Source organism: Poromitra crassiceps (genome assembly GCF_964638095.1).
Source record: "Poromitra crassiceps genome assembly, chromosome: 19".
NCBI lineage: Eukaryota > Metazoa > Chordata > Actinopteri > Beryciformes > Melamphaidae > Poromitra > Poromitra crassiceps.
In genome coordinates, this window is record NC_139646.1 from 29248771 (window position 1) to 29268084 (window position 19314).

The 19314-nt window shown below is 45.8% G+C and overlaps 1 protein-coding gene across 1 annotated transcript in view; it reads right to left on the minus strand.

The window, feature by feature from the left end:
- Nucleotides 1-498: 498 nt before the first annotated feature.
- The window catches only part of LOC310793535 (dual specificity testis-specific protein kinase 2-like), a gene marked incomplete at both ends in the record, with an annotated part of 28113 nt that continues 9297 nt past the window's right edge, over nt 499-19314 (minus strand). Inside the window, 9 exons of the mRNA XM_083655338.1 lie at nt 499-1646; nt 7910-8006; nt 8658-8744; nt 9631-9714; nt 10791-10881; nt 11087-11169; nt 15356-15502; nt 17214-17262; nt 17547-17668. Coding sequence (XP_083511464.1) covers nt 499-1646; nt 7910-8006; nt 8658-8744; nt 9631-9714; nt 10791-10881; nt 11087-11169; nt 15356-15502; nt 17214-17262; nt 17547-17668 — 1908 coding nt within the window. The remainder of the gene's footprint in view (nt 1647-7909; nt 8007-8657; nt 8745-9630; nt 9715-10790; nt 10882-11086; nt 11170-15355; nt 15503-17213; nt 17263-17546; nt 17669-19314) is intronic.

The window sequence follows — 19314 nt, forward strand, 5'->3', positions numbered from 1 at the left end:
AGACACGCTGCTCTCTCTCTCTACTCTCTGATCACTTTGGTCATTTATCTAATATAAAATCAACTTGGCTAAATCTGATCTTCCACTGAACAATGCCATGAGATCATCCACACTACCTGCAAACATCCCAGTGGTCCAGAAATGTAAATACTTGGTATTGACATTTTTCCATCTCTACAAGTAATTGTTACAAATAATTTAACTCTTCTCTCGGCAGGTGGAGTCACACCTGGAGCGTTGGTCGTCTCTCTCCAATTCACTTCAAGCTCGAGCTGCCATTATAAAGATGAACATCCTGCCTTGCATTCATTTTTTTCAACTCCATGCTGCCTCTATCACCTCCTGCTGGTCACAAAATGTATCTGGAATAAGAAACAGCCGCATCTCAAAATCTCAATCTTACAAAGACAAAAAGCTCTCTGGGCCTATATATATAGATATATATATATATCTATATATATATCTATATATACCGCCTCATTTTACATTATATTGCTTCTAAGTCTGTGCCTCTGGCAGCGAGCGTCCGGGCTTGCAGGGCACTGAGGGAGTGGCCACTACCAGTGTGTTTGTGCCGCGACACAGCAAGGCTTTGGTTGCCATGGCAGCTGTTGTCGATGATGAGGTACCGTTGAGGTTCCGGTACCGTCGCTGCCGCGGTAACGAACCCCGTTGCCGGGGGGCGGCCATGGTGGCCGAACCACCCAGGCACATGGAGGGAAGACTCAGACCCACGAGACAGCAGCCCGGACAGGAAATGACCTCGTCCTGTTCAGAAGGGCGCGGGGGGTCAGTAGCGTGAATCGTTAGCCCGTTAGCCCGCCCTCCTCCCCCCAAACATGCCTGCCGTCCAATCGCCAGGGCCGAGCCGTTGTTGTTGTCCAGTTGCGGCAGGGGAGGCAAGGAGAGCGGTCCATTGGAGATGGGAAGTCGCCAGCCGTTGGTCTGTAGCGAGGAAGTGGAGGTGAGCAGGGGTCTCCCTGGCCTGGAGGCAAGGACTCCCTCTACTGGCTCGGGAGACTTGGTGCAGTCCATTGGCTCTGTGAGACCTTCCTCCTCAAGTCGTTCCAGAGACACCCTCTCCAGCTCCAGACCCGGAAGCCCCGAGTCCTCTCCCATCACAGCCTCCTCTTCCTCTCCCATCACAGCCTCCTCTTCCTCCCTGAACAACTCTCTGTTCTCCAAACCCACCCTCTCCACCTCCTCCCATTGCCCTCTCACCTTCCTCCACTCATTCTCTAGCTCCACCTCTAGCCTGGCTTTACCCTCTGCCTCCCCATCTGTGGCCCTTAGCGAGGCTGTGGTCCGGCCGGGCTCCGGGGTGCAGGGCAGCGACTGACACCTCCTCCTCCTCGGAGCTCTGGTCCCCGGGGTCCCTCCGAGGAAGTGCGGGGAGGCACAGGGGTCACAAGGAGCCGGGAGGGTAAAGGTGAGGGAGATGACCGACTTGCTGGGCGTATCGAAGAGTTTACAGCGGCCGCCGTTCAGGTCGTGTCTGAGAGAGAAGGGGTTGACCCGCCCGGGCGTCCCGAGGAGAGGGGGGCTCAGGGGGGACGGGAGCAGCACGTCCGACTGGCTCCTCGACAGCCGCTGCTGACAAGGAGAGCTGCGGCGTCGGTACGGACTGACTCCTACCCCCATCGGTTCTGAGGGAGAGAGAGAAGGACAGAGAGAGGGAGAGAAAGAGATATGGGAGAGAGGTGGAAATGGAAAGAAAGGAGTGCTTGGGAGTGAGTGAGACCCAGGGAGGCAGAGAAACAGGAAGTGGAGGTGTTAGAGGGAGGCAGAGAAACAGGAAGTGGAGGTGTTAGAGGGAGGCAGAGAAACAGGAAGTGGATGTGTTAGAGGGAGGCAGAGAAACAGGAAGTGGAGGTGTTAGAGGGAGGCAGAGAAACAGGAAGTGGAGGTGTTAGAGGGAGGCAGAGAAACAGGAAGTGGAGGTGTTAGAGGGAGGCAGAGAAACAGGAAGTGGAAGTGTTAGAGGGAGGCAGAGAAACAGGAAGTGGAGGTGTTAGAGGTCCAACAAACAACCTCAAGTCCCATTTGTGATTGTTTTTCTGTAATGATTCGATTCTACGCACTAAGTCAAATTCCTCATTTGTAATCTAATGACTTACTATGGCTGGACACACTATGCAACTTAAACACACTGAAAACACTGGCTAACACACACTTAAAGCCCTTAGAAACACAGCCCTAAAACACTGGCTAACACACACTTAAAGCCCTTAGAAACACAGCCCTAAAACACTGGCTAACACACACTTAAAGCCATTAGAAACACAGCCCTAAAACACTGGCTAACACACACTTAAAGCCCTTAGAAACACAGCCCTAAAACACTGGCTAACACACACTTAAAGCCCTTAGAAACACAGCCCTAAAACACTGGCTAACACACACTTAAAGCCCTTAGAAACACAGCCCTAAAACACTGGCTAACACACACTTAAAGCCATTAGAAACACAGCCCTAAAACACTGGCTAACACACACTTAAAGCCATTAGAAACACAGCCCTAAAACACTGGCTAACACACACTTAAAGCCCTTAGAAACACAGCCCTAAAACACTGGCTAACACACACTTAAAGCAAAGCCATTAGAAACACAGCCCTAAAACACTGGCTAACACACACTTGAAGCCCTTAGAAACACAGCCCTAAAACACTGGCTAACACACACTTAAAGCCCTTAGAAACACAGCCCTAAAACACTGGCTAACACACACTTAAAGCCATTAGAAACACAGCCCTAAAACACTGGCTAACACACACTTAAAGCCCTTAGAAACACAGCCCTAAAACACTGGCTAACACACACTTAAAGCCCTTAGAAACACAGCCCTAAAACACTGGCTAACACACACTTAAAGCAAAGCCATTAGAAACACAGCCCTAAAACACTGGCTAACACACACTTAAAGCCCTTAGAAACACAGCCCTAAAACACTGGCTAACACACACTTGAAGCCCTTAGAAACACAACCCTAAAACACTGGCTAACACACACTTAAAGCCATTAGAAACACAGCCCTAAAACACTGGCTAACACACACTTAAAGCCCTTAGAAACACAGCCCTAAAACACTGGCTAACACACACTTAAAGCCCTTAGAAACACAGCCCTAAAACACTGGCTAACACACACTTAAAGCAAAGCCATTAGAAACACAGCCCTAAAACACTGGCTAACACACACTTAAAGCCCTTAGAAACACAGCCCTAAAACACTGGCTAACACACACTTGAAGCCCTTAGAAACACAACCCTAAAACACTGGCTAACACACACTTAAAGCCATTAGAAACACAGCCCTAAAACACTGGCTAACACACACTTGAAGCCCTTAGAAACACAACCCTAAAACACTGGCTAACACACACTTAAAGCCCTTAGAAACACAGCCCTAAAACACTGGCTAACACACACTTGAAGCCCTTAGAAACACAGCCCTAAAACACTGGCTAACACACACTTAAAGCAAAGCCATTAGAAACACAGCCCTAAAACACTGGCTAACACACACTTAAAGCCCTTAGAAACACAGCCCTAAAACACTGGCTAACACACACTTGAAGCCCTTAGAAACACAGCCCTAAAACACTGGCTAACACACACTTAAAGCCATTAGAAACACAGCCCTAAAACACTGGCTAACACACACTTGAAGCCCTTAGAAACACAACCCTAAAACACTGGCTAACACACACTTAAAGCCCTTAGAAACACAGCCCTAAAACACTGGCTAACACACACTTAAAGCCCTTAGAAACACAGCCCTAAAACACTGGCTAACACACACTTAAAGCCATTAGAAACACAACCCTAAAACACTGGCTAACACACACTTGAAGCCATTAGAAACACAACCCTAAAACACTGGCTAACACACACTTGAAGCCATTAGAAACACAACCCTAAAACACTGGCTAACACACACTTAAAGCCCTTTGAAACACAGCCCTAAAACACTGGCTAACACACACTTAAAGCCCTTAGAAACACACACAGCCCCTTTGACCTTTGACATGCTACGGAGTCAAAGCCCTCGCCGAATGCGCGTGCGGCCCCCCGAAAATGTGACTCGACGCAGCTGACATGAACAGCGCGAGTATAATATAATGTAGATGAGTTATAATATCATGTAGATGAGTATAATATAATGTAGATGAGTTATAATATCATGTAGATGAGTGTAATATAATGTAGATGGAGAGATAACAGGAGAGAGTGAAAGCTATGACCAAGTATATGCACTACATTCTCTCCTTGGGCTACCTTCTAGTCATTGAAATCCTAGTGAAATCACACAATTGACTCATTTTGCTGGGGACTCAAGCTGATGTTCAGGTGTATATGTAAAGGGGCGTTCACACCGAGATATTTATTTTTCGCTCTGTCGCTCAAGTCAACCCTTTGGAATCGCTCTGTCGCTCTGTTTAAATCGCTCATCAACAGGCACACGAAATGACGGACATGTGGGGGATATAACGTTACGCAATGTCATGCTGTTTGTCCACTACGAGCCACCGTCATTGTTTACAAGCTAAGCCTATCAGCGTGCTCCTAATGCGAGCTGCATACCGGTAGTACAGACTTCACTTCATGTCAGCTGTCAGCCTGTCAATGCGGTTTGTTGCCACACAATAAACCAGCGGTTTGTTCCAAGCCAGAGTGATCCTTGACTCGCTCTCACACGGCAGCCAATCAGCATTGAACAGCGAGCGACTGATGCCAGCGTATTTTCGCTCGAGTTGGAATATTTCATCTTGAGCGACGAGCGTATTTTCTCCCTGTCGCTCTGTCTCTGCCGCTCGGACGCCCAGCGATTATTCTCCCAGGCGAATATACGCTCAATCGCTCGTTTGCATTGACTTTTTATGTAAACTCGACGCCAGCGACCAACTTTAATAGGTCGGTGTGAACGCAGCTTAAGGGATAATGGATAGTGAGCCGGTGATTACTGGCGAAATAATGACCGACAGGTGAATGATTGAGCCAGACGCGCAGCGGAGGGCTTAATCATTCAGCTGAAGGTCATTATTTCCAGTAATCACCGGCTCACTATCCATTATCCCGCTTAGAACATGGCCTACAACTAAATCATTCAATAATCTGACAAAAATAATTATTCAAATAGATTTTTTAATAGCGTTTTCAACGACAAAGCGGTTTCATTCGTAATTGGCACACAAGACACCACAGCTGCAACTGGTTGGCCTAATTAGTAGTGTCTTGCTGACAAAATGCTCTTATCAACTGATTAATCCAGCTGTGGCAGAGCAGCGGTCGGTTGTCGAGAAATAATGACTGGTGAATCTTGTTGATTGACCAATCAGAATCGAGTATTCGAGAGAGCCGTGTTCTAAACAGGTGTATACAGGACTAGTTGCCGCCTGCAAGGCTCCAAGTCGAGGCTATCGCACAAGCATGTTTTCCACTTTACACACCAAGAGTTACTTATTCGTGTGAAATTGAGGCACATATTTTTTTGGAGTGTCTCTACGTACCTGTCAGAGTGTCTCTACGTACCTGTCAGAGTGTCTCTACGTACCTGTCCCGTCAGAGTGTCTCTACGTACCCGTCAGAGTGTCTCTACGTACCTGTCAGAGTGTCTCTACGTACCCGTCAGAGTGTCTCTACGTACCTGTCAGAGTGCCTCTACGTACCCGTCAGAGTGCCTCTACGTACCCGGGTGCAAAGAGCATCTGCTGTGTGGGTATGCTAATTATACCCCCTATTTACAAGCACACCTTTACTGAGGCTCAGAGCTGCCAGGGCAGTGCAGTGCACAAACTACATTACACTACTCGAGTACAACTACACAACTCGAGTACAACTACACTACTCGACTACAACTACACTACTCGAGTTTTTGGCCTGTGACATGAACAGATCTATACACAAGACACATAAAACATGGACAAAGTAACGTGCAGATAATGAATTGCACAAAGCCGCTGGCGACTTAAAAAAAAACTGCTTCCTGTGGACATGGCCGTTTAGCGAGCTAGCTCGCTGAAACAATAGACCCTTTTCATAGCAGCTGGGTAAACACAGCCAACTAATAACATTAATGAGGGCCCTGGCACTATAATAACATGAATGAGGGCCCTGGCACTATAATAACATTAAAGGGGGACTAACCCCCCAGATATGTATCAGAACAGTGATTTGAAAATACCTATGGAAAAAACCAAGAAATGACATATGCTCTTGTCTATACTAAACTCTTTGGCTGTGTTCAAGTCAAGATTTTTTTTCGGAAATTGACGCCATTACAGTTTGCCTACCGCCTCAAAAATATTTTTTTTGAGAGGGGCAATATCTTTATAAATATCAACAACTAGCCAACGCTGGTGGCATGTATGGAAAGAGTGTTGCTCAAAATGGTTGATAGTTATATCAATTTGGCCATTCAGTGGCGAACTAGAAATTTAATTATTTTTGTCCCATTTTGTCCCATGTGTGTGTGCGTGGCTTGTCTAAACTTACGTTAAAAGAGCCTCGCTGCTCGCAGCACACAGCACAGTGAGGACAAACCTCTCGCTCTGGGGTAACACAATGCGAGATTTCTCCACGTAATTCCCTCGTCTAACTAGAGATAAACCGCGCAATGAAATCCGTTTTTAATTTGCGTTTTGGGGCTTTTCGTGATTCTTGTTGAAAGTTACAGCACCTCTGATTTTTCCTCTCAGGGCGCAGGAGGCAGCGCAGAGCTCTTCTCCTCCTCACAGACTGTTCCTATGCAAATCCCCCGGAGGAGCACACACACACAGACAGAGCCAGTCGCTCTGCTCTGCTGACTTGATTTCCTGAGAAGTTGGCGTTGCTTGTACACAGTGATGATATTATATTAGCCGATATGTTTAGAGAAGCTTTGTCACGTTGTCACGTCGTAGTATAGCGTTATATTTTACATGTCCGCTAAACTGCACGAGATTTGTTTGCTGAAATGTCAGACTGTTGAAAGCCCCCGCCTCTCACTGCTGCTGTGTGCTGCTGCTGCTGCTGCGCGCGCCCCCGCGGGTGCATGAGAGAGCAGACTCTCCCGTTTGACTGGCCGAGAGAAAGTGCTTCCAAGTCGGACTGATAGCCACGGAAATGTCAGACTGTGCTCTCTCTGCTCTCAGAGCACAGAGAGCCCAGCTGCTGCTGCGCGCGCCCCCGGAGCTTGGGGCTCGTCCATGAGGTTTACAGTACGACTCTCTCCCGCCTGCCTGGGCTGGAGACAGTGCTTCCAACTCGGACTGATAATATAAACATCATCATTCGAGCTTATCCAGGTAAGATATTAATAAAGTAATGACACATTCAGCGGGAAACTAACTATAATTAAGACATGTGCCAACTTTGACGACGTTTGGTTCAGTATTTTAAGAGCAAACTTCAATAGGAATAGGCTTGGAGTTCTGAGGAGCCGAAAGGGTACAGGGGGAGTAGGGGAGTAATTATCTTGAAATCCCATAGTCTTTGGTTCACCGTGACGTCACGACGTGTCAAATATCCCATTCATTTGAGAAAAGAAAAAAAAGCAGTGTTCGACCCTTAGAGGGCGCTTATGCCAGGTATGCTGCTGAAAAATGATACAAATGGTAAAATGGCAACAGTTTGGTGTCAAATGTGGAAATTCTGACCAGAATTCTTCACACATCACCCCCAAAGTCATATATATTGGTTAAAAGCTGAAAAAAAGTGTTTTGGGGGTTAGTTACACTTTAATGAGGGCCCTGGCACTATCTAAATGGAACGGAACCATCATTAATGTTATTGGTTACACCTGCTGTGCTTACCCTGCTTTGACACTCAAAATGGCCGCTGTGAAAAGGGTCTCGCAGTCGATCCACTGTAAAAAATGTCTCCAATTCAATGATTTAATTTTCCAAACCAATAACCTGATCCATTTACCAAGCGTGATGGGCTTCTCTCCCTCATCTTCTCCTCTCTCCATCTCCTCCAGTGTCGAGACGATGTCAGAGAATGAGGGACGCCTCACTGCACTCATCTGAAAAAATGCAACCGGGGAGAACAGATGAACACGACATTAAAGGTGCTGCTTGTATTTTAACATCAATGAATCACAACACTGTCAATGAGAAGACTCGGCCTAAAGACACAACCGTTGACTGTGTCACAGTAACTCAGAGTGTGAGTCCGCCCGCTCCACAGAGCTGATTTTGACTGCTCTTGGTCTGGCATCGTCATTATGCAAATGTCTTTTCTCTGTTTGACACTAGGGCCGAGCCAATGAGCGCAGAGGGAGACTAACGATTGGACAATCTGCGTCAATAAACAGCCCAATGGGCGGGACTAAGCCGTTGACAAGCGCGGTTGTCAAGACCGCACTGAGGAGTAACAACAATGGCTGCAGCCGTTGCCTGCTGTCGAGGCGTTTTAAATGGATTACAAGTTATAATTACCGGTACTTTGAAATCCCAACAGCACACTGCTTGGAGGGCATTTATTCAAAGGAGAGATTTATTATTATTATTATTATTTTTTTTTTTTATGTTCGCCCAACTAGAGTAACTAACATAAGATTCAGGCTGATATGTATATCCGATATATGATGTACGTTGGACTTTGAAAGTGTGTGTGTGCGCGTGTGCGTGTGTGTGTGTGCGTGTGAGTGTGTGAGAGAGTGAATGTTACTTACATTACAGCAGGTGACAGCCAGGCTGAACAGGGCAGGTGGGCAGTCTCCAACCATGTTCTCGAAGGCATCCACATCCAGTCCAAAGTCCTACACACGTGTATACACGTACGTACGCACACACACGCACACACATGCACCCACACACACACACACACACACACACAACACGTACGCACGCACACACACACACACACACACACACACACACAGACAAAATACATGCACACACAACACAGAATTTACATGTTGTAGACATACATGAAATGCGCTCTCTCTCCTTCTTCCTCCAGGGTCCCTACACACACACACACACACACACAAAAATCCAAACTTTTCCCAGACCTTCATTTGTTTGGAAGATTTTGTCTGGTGTTCAATATGATTTACACAGATAGTATCTTGGCCCTGCTAACTGTATAGATGAAGATTGTCCTTCACAAATGTCAGAATATGTGAGATGATATCTGATATCATCTTATGTCCTTCAGCCTCTTACGGCGTGCTCTGCCTCACCAATTTAAATGGAAGTTTCCGATAAGGAGAACTTCTTTACTATCATACCATTTGAGAATTGTAGATAAAGAATCAAAGAAAACATTTGTCGCAGTAGGTGGACGATAGACCGCAAGTATAACAAATGACATGTCAGGGGATAGTGTGATGGTAACCCTCCTGTAACATAATGTAATGTAATGTAATGTAATGTAACCCCTACACACTCCAGGTTGTTTTCAACAATGTCAATTTTTTGCTTTGGATGCTCTCTTTAACATAATATCAAAACACGGCCACCTTTCCCTTTCACACAAATTATTATTCAAAGTAGAGTATTTTACATACATCTTAAAACATGACTTTAGGGGGCTCTTTAAGAGTCTCTAAACGTCCCATGTTTGATACATTAGTGTGAATCCATGCACACACACACACACACACACACACACACACACACACACAAGGTGAAGATTCCCACCTCCGTCCTGGGTAAAAAGTCGGGATCGGCTTCAATCCTAGCTATGATCTCACACAGGATGATGCCGTATGCAAACACATCCACCTATGGAGAAAAGACAGAAGCAGCATGTTAGCTCCACCCTGTTAGCAACTAACGTCATGTTAGCTCCGTCTTGTTAGCTCTGACCAGGCTACAACTAACGTCATGTTAGCTCCGTCTTGTTAGCTCTGACCAGGCTACAACTAACGTCATGTTAGCTCCGTCTTGTTAGCTCTGACCAGGCTACAACTAACGTCATGTTAGCTCCGTCTTGTTAGCTCAGACCAGGCTACAACTAACGTCATGTTAGCTCCGTCTTGTTAGCTCAGACCAGGCTACAACTAACGTCATGTTAGCTCCGTCTTGTTAGCTCTGACCAGGCTACAACTAACGTCATGTTAGCTCCGTCTTGTTAGCTCTGACCAGGCTACAACTAATGTCATGTTAGCTCCTTCTTGTTAGCTCTGACCAGGCTACAACTAACGTCATGTTAGCTCCGTCTTGTTAGCTCTGACCAGGCTACAGCTAACGTCATGTTAGCTCCGTCTTGTTAGCTCTGACCAGGCTACAACTAACGTCATGTTCGCTCCATCTTGTTAGCTCTGACCAGGCTACAACTAACGTCATGTTAGCTCCGTCTTGTTAGCTCTGACCAGGCTACAACTAACGTCATGTTAGCTCCGTCTTGTTAGCTCTGACCAGGCTACAACTAACGTCATGTTAGCTCCGTCTTGTTAGCTCTGACCAGGCTACAACTAACGTCATGTTAGCTCCGTCTTGTTAGCTCTGACCAGGCTACAACTAACGTCATGTTAGCTCCGTCTTGTTAGCTCTGACCAGGCTACAACTAACGTCATGTTAGCTCCGTCTTGTTAGCTCTGACCAGGCTACAACTAACGTCATGTTAGCTCCGTCTTGTTAGCTCTGACCAGGCTACAACTAACGTCATGTTAGCTCCGTCTTGTTAGCTCTGACCAGGCTACAGCTAACGTCATGTTCATAGCACATAGACAGATCCAATCACCTGCCAGGAATTTTTTGAAAGTGCCTGCCCTTTGAAACGGTTTCCAGAGCAACTTTTCCCCCAATGGTTATGTGAAAACAAACCATCTGGTTTGACCAAGGTGACCTAGGTTTACCTTCTCATCGTAGAGCTCTCCTCTCAGCACTTCTGGGGCCATCCAGTAGGGGGAGCCCACTGTGGCCAGAGGCTGCCTCTCCACACCGTCACTAGGAAGACAAATAAAAGAATACGAGTATTCATCCAGACCATGGTGTATGGTACTCTATTCATTGCTAAGAAGAACATTGAACCTGCATACCATAGACTCTATGTTTGTCCTTTAATTGAAGGCTCTGTTATATGATGATCATGGTTGTATCAGTTCTCTGTTCATAAACGGCACTGAGCCTCTCTGGACATCATCCTACTCACTTATAATCAGGGATCTTCTCTGCCAGGCCAAAGTCTCCCACAACAGCAGTGAACACACCGCTGTCACAGCGAACCAGACAGTTCTACACAGGAAGACAGTCAGAGAATATATATATATATATACATACATACATACATACATATATACATACATACATATATATATATATATTTATACATACATACATACATACATACATACATACATACATACAGTATATACATACATACATATATACATACATACATACATACATACATACATACATACATACATACATACATACATACATATATATATATATATATTTATACAAGGGATCAGCCGAGCAGCATTTTTGTAAACAAACCGCGTCACTGGGTGGAAACAGCAATGGAAACCTATGGAGCGAGCCTTGAGTGCTCACTCTAGCCCCAGCAGTGCGGTGTAAAATTTAAAAACTGCAACAGTTCACACAACTTTAACATGACATGCATATATTATACATCAAACATATTTAATTTGACAGTTATTGAGTGTTAAAGTGTGGACCAGTGACATCACTGGTCCACACTAACTCAAATTAATAACTCATTAACTCAAATCAACTCTCAATAACTGTCAAACTAGATGAATGATGAATAGTTTGACAGTTATTGAGAGTTGATTTGAGTTAATGAGTTATTAATTTGAGTTAGTGTGGACCAGTGATGTCACTGGTCCACACTTTAACACTCAATAACTGTCAAATTAAATGACAGACTTCAAAACAGTTTACAGTTTTCTGATATACTACTGATGTTCTAATGATACAAAGCTGGTTGAAAATGGGAGTGTTCCTTTAACTGCTGCGGTTCGGGGTGTTTTGCGGTGATTTGTTGTTGCTGTGACGTCACGCTGATTCCTCATATAGATATAGATATAGATTCAAGATTCAAGATTCAAGATTCAAGATTTTTATTGTCACTCCATGGTACAAGTACCACGTGTGAAATTCTTGTGCAGTGGACTCCGTTTACGACATAGTACAAATAGGCAACAGCAATAAGTAATAGGCAATAAGAAATAGGCATCAATAAGCAATAAGACAGCAATAAGGCAATAAGAAATAGGCATCTTATAAGCAATAAGACAAGTCGGTGGCTTATACGACAGTGGCATATTCATTGCACATAGGTGCACATGTCATGTGCATACGTTAGACGTGTTCAGACATTCCAAATTCGACGTTTTATACATACATGTGCAAATAGCATGTACCTTATTAAACATACACTTAAATTTACAATTAAACGTTAGGCACCTTATTAAACATACACTTAAATTTACAATTAAACGTTAGGCATCTGTAATAGTAGCAGCTGCAGTACGGTACTGCGGTACGACTACTGCACTATTTTGTGCATATTAAGGAGTCTCGTGGCCTGCGGGAAGAAACTGTTCCTCAAGCGATTTGTGCGTGTTTTTGGAACCCTGTATCTCCTCCCTGAGGGTAGCCGGGAGAACAGGCTGTTGTGGGGATGGTTTGTGTCTTTGATGATCTTCAGGGACCTCCTGAGGCACCGCTGGTTATACAGTTCGTGCAGTTCTGGCAACTCGTCTCCTGTTACGTGCTGGGCCGCGCGCCTCACCCTCCGTAGCGCCCTGCGGTCCATGGTGGTACAGTTCCCGTACCAGGCGGTGAAGCAGCCAGTCAGCAGGCTTTCAATGGTGCCTCTGTAGAAGTCCCTGAGGATTTCTTTCCTTAGCCCAAACTTCTTCAGGCGCCTGAGTCCGTGTATTCGCTGTTGGGCCTTTTTGACAACAGTGGCGGTGTGGCCGGCCCAGGTCAGGTCCTGGTGGATGTTGACTCCCAGGTACTTGAAGCTGTCCACCCTTTCCACCACTGTGCCGTTGATGGTGATTGGGGGGTGTGTGCCCCCCCCTCTCCTGTAGTCCACAATGATCTCCTTGGTCTTGGAGACGTTCAGAGAGAGGTGGTTGTCCTGGCACCATTGTTCCAGGACCCTCACCTCCTCTCTGTAGGCCGTCTCGTCGCCCCCCGAGATCAGCCCCACGACTGCTGTGTCGTCTGCAAACTTCACGATGGTGTTTGAAGTTTGAGTCGCCACGCAGTCGTGGGTGTAGAGGTCGTACCAGAAGGGGCTGGAGACGCACCCCTGGGGTGCTCCTATGCTGATGGTCAGCGGGGAGGAGGTGAGGTTGCCCACCCTCACCACCTGGCGGCGGTCTGTCAGGAAGTCCAGGATCCAGTCGCACATCGCTGTGTTTAGTCCCAGGTCCCTGAGTTTGCTTACCAGCCTGGAGGGTACTATGGTGTTGAATGCTGAGCTGTAGTCCACGAACAGCATTCTCACATAGGTGTCCTTCCCCTCCAGGTGGGACAGGGCGGTGTGGAGCACGTGTGCCACTGCATCCGCTGTGCTCCTGTTGGGGCGGTATGCAAACTGCAGCGGGTCATGGTCCGGGGGGAGTGTGGGACGGATCTTTGATATGACCAGCTTTTCAAGGCACTTGCTGGCTATTGGTGTGAGGGCTATAGGGCGCCAGTCATTGAGGCTGGTCACTTTTTTCTGTTTGGGAATGGGGATGATTGTTGCTGCCTTGAAGCAGGAGGGAACTCGTCGGAGGGAGAGGGACTGGTTGAAGATGTCTGTGTACACGGCTGCCAGCTGGTGGGCGCAGGCCTTGAGGACCCGCCCAGGGATGCCGTCCGGGCCGGCCGCCTTGCGTGGGTTGATACGCAGGAACGACCGGCACACTTCATCCTCAGTGATGGTGAGGGGGCGGTCTGTGGGGGGTGGAGGGTGGGTGGGGTTGGTGGTTAGGTGGGAATGGGGGGGGGTGCGGGTGCTGAGGGGTGGGGGGGAGGAAGGGGGGAGGGGAGGTGATCGGGGGGTGGGGGGGAGGAAGGGGGGTGGGGGGGAGGAAGGGGGGAGGGGAGGTGATTGGGGGGGGGAGAGGAGGAGGGGTGGTGGGGGGGCGGCGAGGGGGAGAGGTGATGGGGGGGGAGAGGTGGCAGGGGGGGGAGGAGGGGAGGAGAGGGGTGATGGGGGGGGAGAGGTGGGGGGGGAGGAGAGGAGGGGGGGTGGGGAGGGGAGGGGTGGTGGGGGGGAGGAGGGAGGGGGGGGTGATGGGGGGGAGGAGAGGGGGAGAGGGGTGGGAGAGGGGGGGGGGAGGAGGGGAGGCGCTCTGGCAGAGGGGTCGAACCTAGCGTAGAACGCGTTGAGTTCGTCCGGTAGGGTGGGTGACGTGCTGGGGTTCTGTCGTTTCACCTCTTTGAAGTCTGTGGCAGCATGGAGCCCTCTCCACAGGTGTCTGGGGTTGTTAGTGTCCAGTTTTGACTCCAGCTGCCTTCCATAATCTCTACGTGCTATTTTTATAGCGGTCCGGAGGGCATATTGTGCCTGCTTGTATTGGTCAGTTGTGCCAGAGCTGAAGGCGGTGGTCCTGGCGTGAAGGGCAGCCCTGACGTCGCTGTTGACCCAAGGCTTTTGGTTCGGCATTATTAGATATAGATATATATAGAGATAGATAGATAGATAGATAGATAGATAGATAGTTAGATAGATAGATAGATAGATAGATAGTTAGATAGATAGATAGATAGATAGATAGATAGGTAGATAGATAGATAGATAGATAGATAGATAGATAGATAGATAGATAGATAGATAGATATAGATACAAAATGAGTGCAGGCCTCCAGTACTTCTGTTAATTCATTATGGTTGGTTTCTGAAGAAAAAGGTTTACTCCCATTTTTAACTTTCATAAGTCAAAAAAAGCATCATAAAACTGCCAGACATACCCACATATAATTTAAGATAACATTATTTAGCCTCGGATCTGCTACAAGTTCTCATTTTCTCCTTTGGATATTATGCTAGTGGCCTACTATCACTCAACAGTGTATGCAAAAAGATTAGTTCTTAGTTAATTTTCTGTTCCCAAAGTCCAAACTGAACTAGGGAAGAAAGCTTGTAGGTTTTCTGCACCTACTGCCTGGAACAGTCAACAGTCTGATCTGAAACATTTCTTAGCTGAGACACCCTGAACGCTTTTAAAGTCTAGAGACTAAAATCAACTAAAAGTTGACTCAAATCTGACAGAAGTCGGAAAGTGTTGACAGAGATCTGACGGTGTTGACAATGGACTATTAAGTCATTTTGCAATTTAAAAAAAAAAAATCTTCTTCAATCCAACAATGATATCCTGGAAAGCTTACAATGAAATAAAAACTTGAAAATAACCAAAATATGTGTTGTCTTCTGCGTTGTATGCTGTACCTTGGAGGTAAGGTCTCTGTGGAATATGCCCTTGCTGTGCAGGTACTGCAGCCCTCTGGCAATGTCCTGAGACAGCCCCATCCTGACACTCCACGACAGGTACAGATCACTGTCCAACAGCTGCTCCAGGTTCCCCCCGTTTATATACTACAGGAGACAGACACAGTGACAGAGACAATACACTGTTTATATACTACAGGAGACAGACACAGTGACAGAGACAATACACCGTTTATATACTGTACTACAGGAGACAGACACAATGACAGAGACAATACACTGTTTATATACTACAGGAGACGGACACAATGACAGAGACAATACACCGTTTATATACTACAGGAGACAGACACAATGACAGAGACAATACACCGTTTATATACTACAGGAGACAGACACAATGACAGAGACAATACACCGTTTATATACTACAGGAGACAGACACAGTGACAGAGACAATACACAGTTTATATACTACAGGAGACAGACACAGTGACAGAGACAATACACCGTTTATATACTGTACTACAGGAGACAGACACAATGACAGAGACAATACACTGTTTATATACTACAGGAGACGGACACAGTGACAGAGACAATACACCGTTTATATACTACAGGAGACAGACACAGTGACAGAGACAATACACCGTTTATATACTACAGGAGACAGACACAGTGACAGAGACAATACACCGTTTATATACTACAGGAGACAGACACAATGACAGAGAAACTACAAGAACGAAATGTGTTCAAAAGTAATCCAAAAGTATTGGAAACTAATCGGTTATATTACTTTAATACTGTGATACTTGGATTACATTACTGATTACAATTTTGAACAGGTAATTAGTAATTGTATCGGATTACGTTTTTTAAAGTAACACTCCCAACCCTGAACCTTTGTTATGGCTCCTGCTATAATAGAGAGGGAGAGTTTAAAAAAGAAATGGATTAAACAGAATGGAAGGAAGGAAGATAAGGACAGAGGAATAAAGAGGGAGAGACTCTAACCCTAACCCTATAAAGAGGGAGAGGTCAAATGATTGAATAGTGGAGAGAGAGACAGACTTTGGACTTATATTCTCTGTGAAGCCCTCTGAGACAGGCTTGTGAATTAGGGCTATACAAATAAACTTGACTTGACTTTGGACAATGGAGAGAGAAGTGACGACGGAGGAGAGAGCGAGCGAGAGAGAGAGACAGAGTATATAGAGTATATAGAGTATATATAGAGTAGAGTATATAGAGAGACAGAGTATATAGAGTATATAGAGAGACAGAGTATATAGAGTATATAGAGTATATAGAGAGACAGAGTATATAGAGTATATAGAGAGACAGAGTATATAGAGTATATAGAGTATATAGAGAGACAGAGTATATAGAGTATATAGAGAGACAGAGTATATAGAGTTTTCTTTTCTACGAGGTGGGCTAAAAGATCAGTTGTAAGTCAAAGCCACAAAGTCAAATGGCACGATTCAGTATCGCTGTTGGTGCTTTCACAAAATATTGACAGTTGACGAGTTTTTTTGATAAATAATCATCAGTCATGTTGATGGATATAATGACTAAGTTGGTCAAAAGGCAAATAATAGAACAGCTCGAAAAATCTGGTAAGTTCAGAAGATGACGTCACTTCACTGTATGTGATGCAGCCTTTAAAACCAGGAAAAGTCAACACTTACTGTATGTCCTATCGCCATATTGCCATATCCAAAATCTAAGTCAATATCTAGTCTCATATCACAATATAGATATACTGTAATGGAGGTGTTGTGAGATAGACAGAAAGAGTACAGAGGAAAAGGAGGAATAAAGTAATAATGTTGTTGTTCTTGTCGTTTACCTCAGTCAGAGCGTGGAGTTGACCTTCGTGGACACAAACCCCAAGAAACCTGTGGAGAGGCAGAGACAGATACAAGTAAGATATTCTGTGTTAGAAAGTCAAAGTGTCACCAGTCATCCCTTCAGATATCCTTTGTCTCAGCAGCTGCGTCTGGCCCCTCTCCCGTTTGAACACTTTTCCACCGGCCTAAAAACAGCCGGGCCAATCGCAGCCCTTTATCACACGGCTTTGTTTAAAACCCATCTGATTGGTCAATAATAACAGCAAGACTTAGACTTGGGACTTACTGGAACTTGGACCAAAGTGACTTGTCCCATGTCTGGGTTATAATACCTGAGGATATTTGGGTGGCAGAGCCTGTTCATCAGCTGCACTTCTCGTAGCATGTTGGCCTTGTTGCTCGCCAGCGTGTTCATCTTCAGCGCCATCACCTGCCCCGTGATCCTGTGCTGCACCTGGGAAACAACCACCGTGCATTTACCATGAGTGACCAGCAGAGGGAGAAGGAGAGACGGTGCTTCACCTAAAGCAGGGGTTCCCAAACTTTTCAGATCAAGTACCACTATGTACCAAACCAAATTTCACACGGACCACTTCCACTGCGTCTAGCAAAATTCCACCACAATACCAGCAAATTTTTTCTGATCAAATACAATTTGCTGATTTTGGCTCCCCGTTGAAGGTAGAGTTCAACACTTGAAACTTATCATAGTCTATAAAATTTTGCATAACCTTTGTCCGAATGATTTTACTTTGTACATGCGTGCGCGCATATGAAGTGAACGTGTGCACGCGCAACACGGTGCAAGCTAACGTTAGCACATCAACTTAATATGACTTAATACAAGTGTCTGTGACATCCCACATGTGGCTTTAACTTACAACTTATGCCTACCCCACACTACAGGATAATTTGCAAGATTATGGCCAAGATTCCCCCCTCCCGATTTTCTCGGGGGTGCTCCCGATTTGAAGCGCGTCGGGCAGATAATCTTCCCAAATGATCCTGTAGTGTGTGGGGTTCAAAGATTCACAATCGGGAAGACTGCCTCTTCCCGATTGTGAATCGGGCATATCTAACATGTTAGATATTTACAACCCGACAGGCGATTGCATCTTGAGCAGAGAGCCAGTAGTAGCTGCGTTTCCATTACAGTTTTTCGCAAAATAATCTGGTCCGCGTCCGCTCGCAGCCCCGCACAGAAACAAAGAACGAGGAAATTGTCATCGAGGTGAAATACCCGTGCGTCTTTGAACGGGACGGAAAACTAAATGCTATACTGCAAAGCATGTAGCCTACAACAAGCGCTTAGGTCTCAGCTTCCCGCATCGGCGAGTGTCCGCACGGAAAAGTGAGTCAAATCAGCAGACGCGCCCCTCCACAAGACACCTGTGCAGACGGTTTTCGCCTGGCCGTGCACAGTAGGCCTACACCCCGAATGGACGCGGCTGTCCGCGCAAATATTAGTTAAACAAATCCTTTCAGTGCAAATGCATTATAAAAACAAAAAATAAAATTTGTTTAGAAAACGAAATGACACTACTACACCCGGTGCGCACACTGAATAGGCATTTTAAAAGTTAACGTCGAGCCCTGCTTCCAAGGTGAATCTTCGGCATAATCTTCTAGTGTGTGGGGTTGCGTTTGAACAGACGCGATTGTGTGTGTGTCCCAAGATTGAAATGTTAAAAAATCGGCTCTCTCTGTCCTGTAGTGTGTGGGCTCTCAAGATTTTTATAATCTTCAAGGATTTGAAAATCCTGTAGTGTGGGGTAGGCATTAGACACTTTGTAGAAAATACTGATATATCGTGTATCGCCATTCAGCCTACAAATCCTGAGATATGATTTTTGGTCCATATTGCCCAGGCCTACTCGCCTCCCTCAACAACTGCAATGTAGGCGCCTGTAAAATAAGCCAGGTTCCAACATAGAACATCAAATGCAATAAATACAAAACATAATACAACCCACATCACAGTACAGTAAACAGACAGAAAACCAGATTTGAGTTGCACAACATAAGCAAGGCACTTTCACCTCCTAACTGCTCCAGTGAAAAAGACGGTGTCCTCACTAAACCCACTGCAGAAATAAAGGT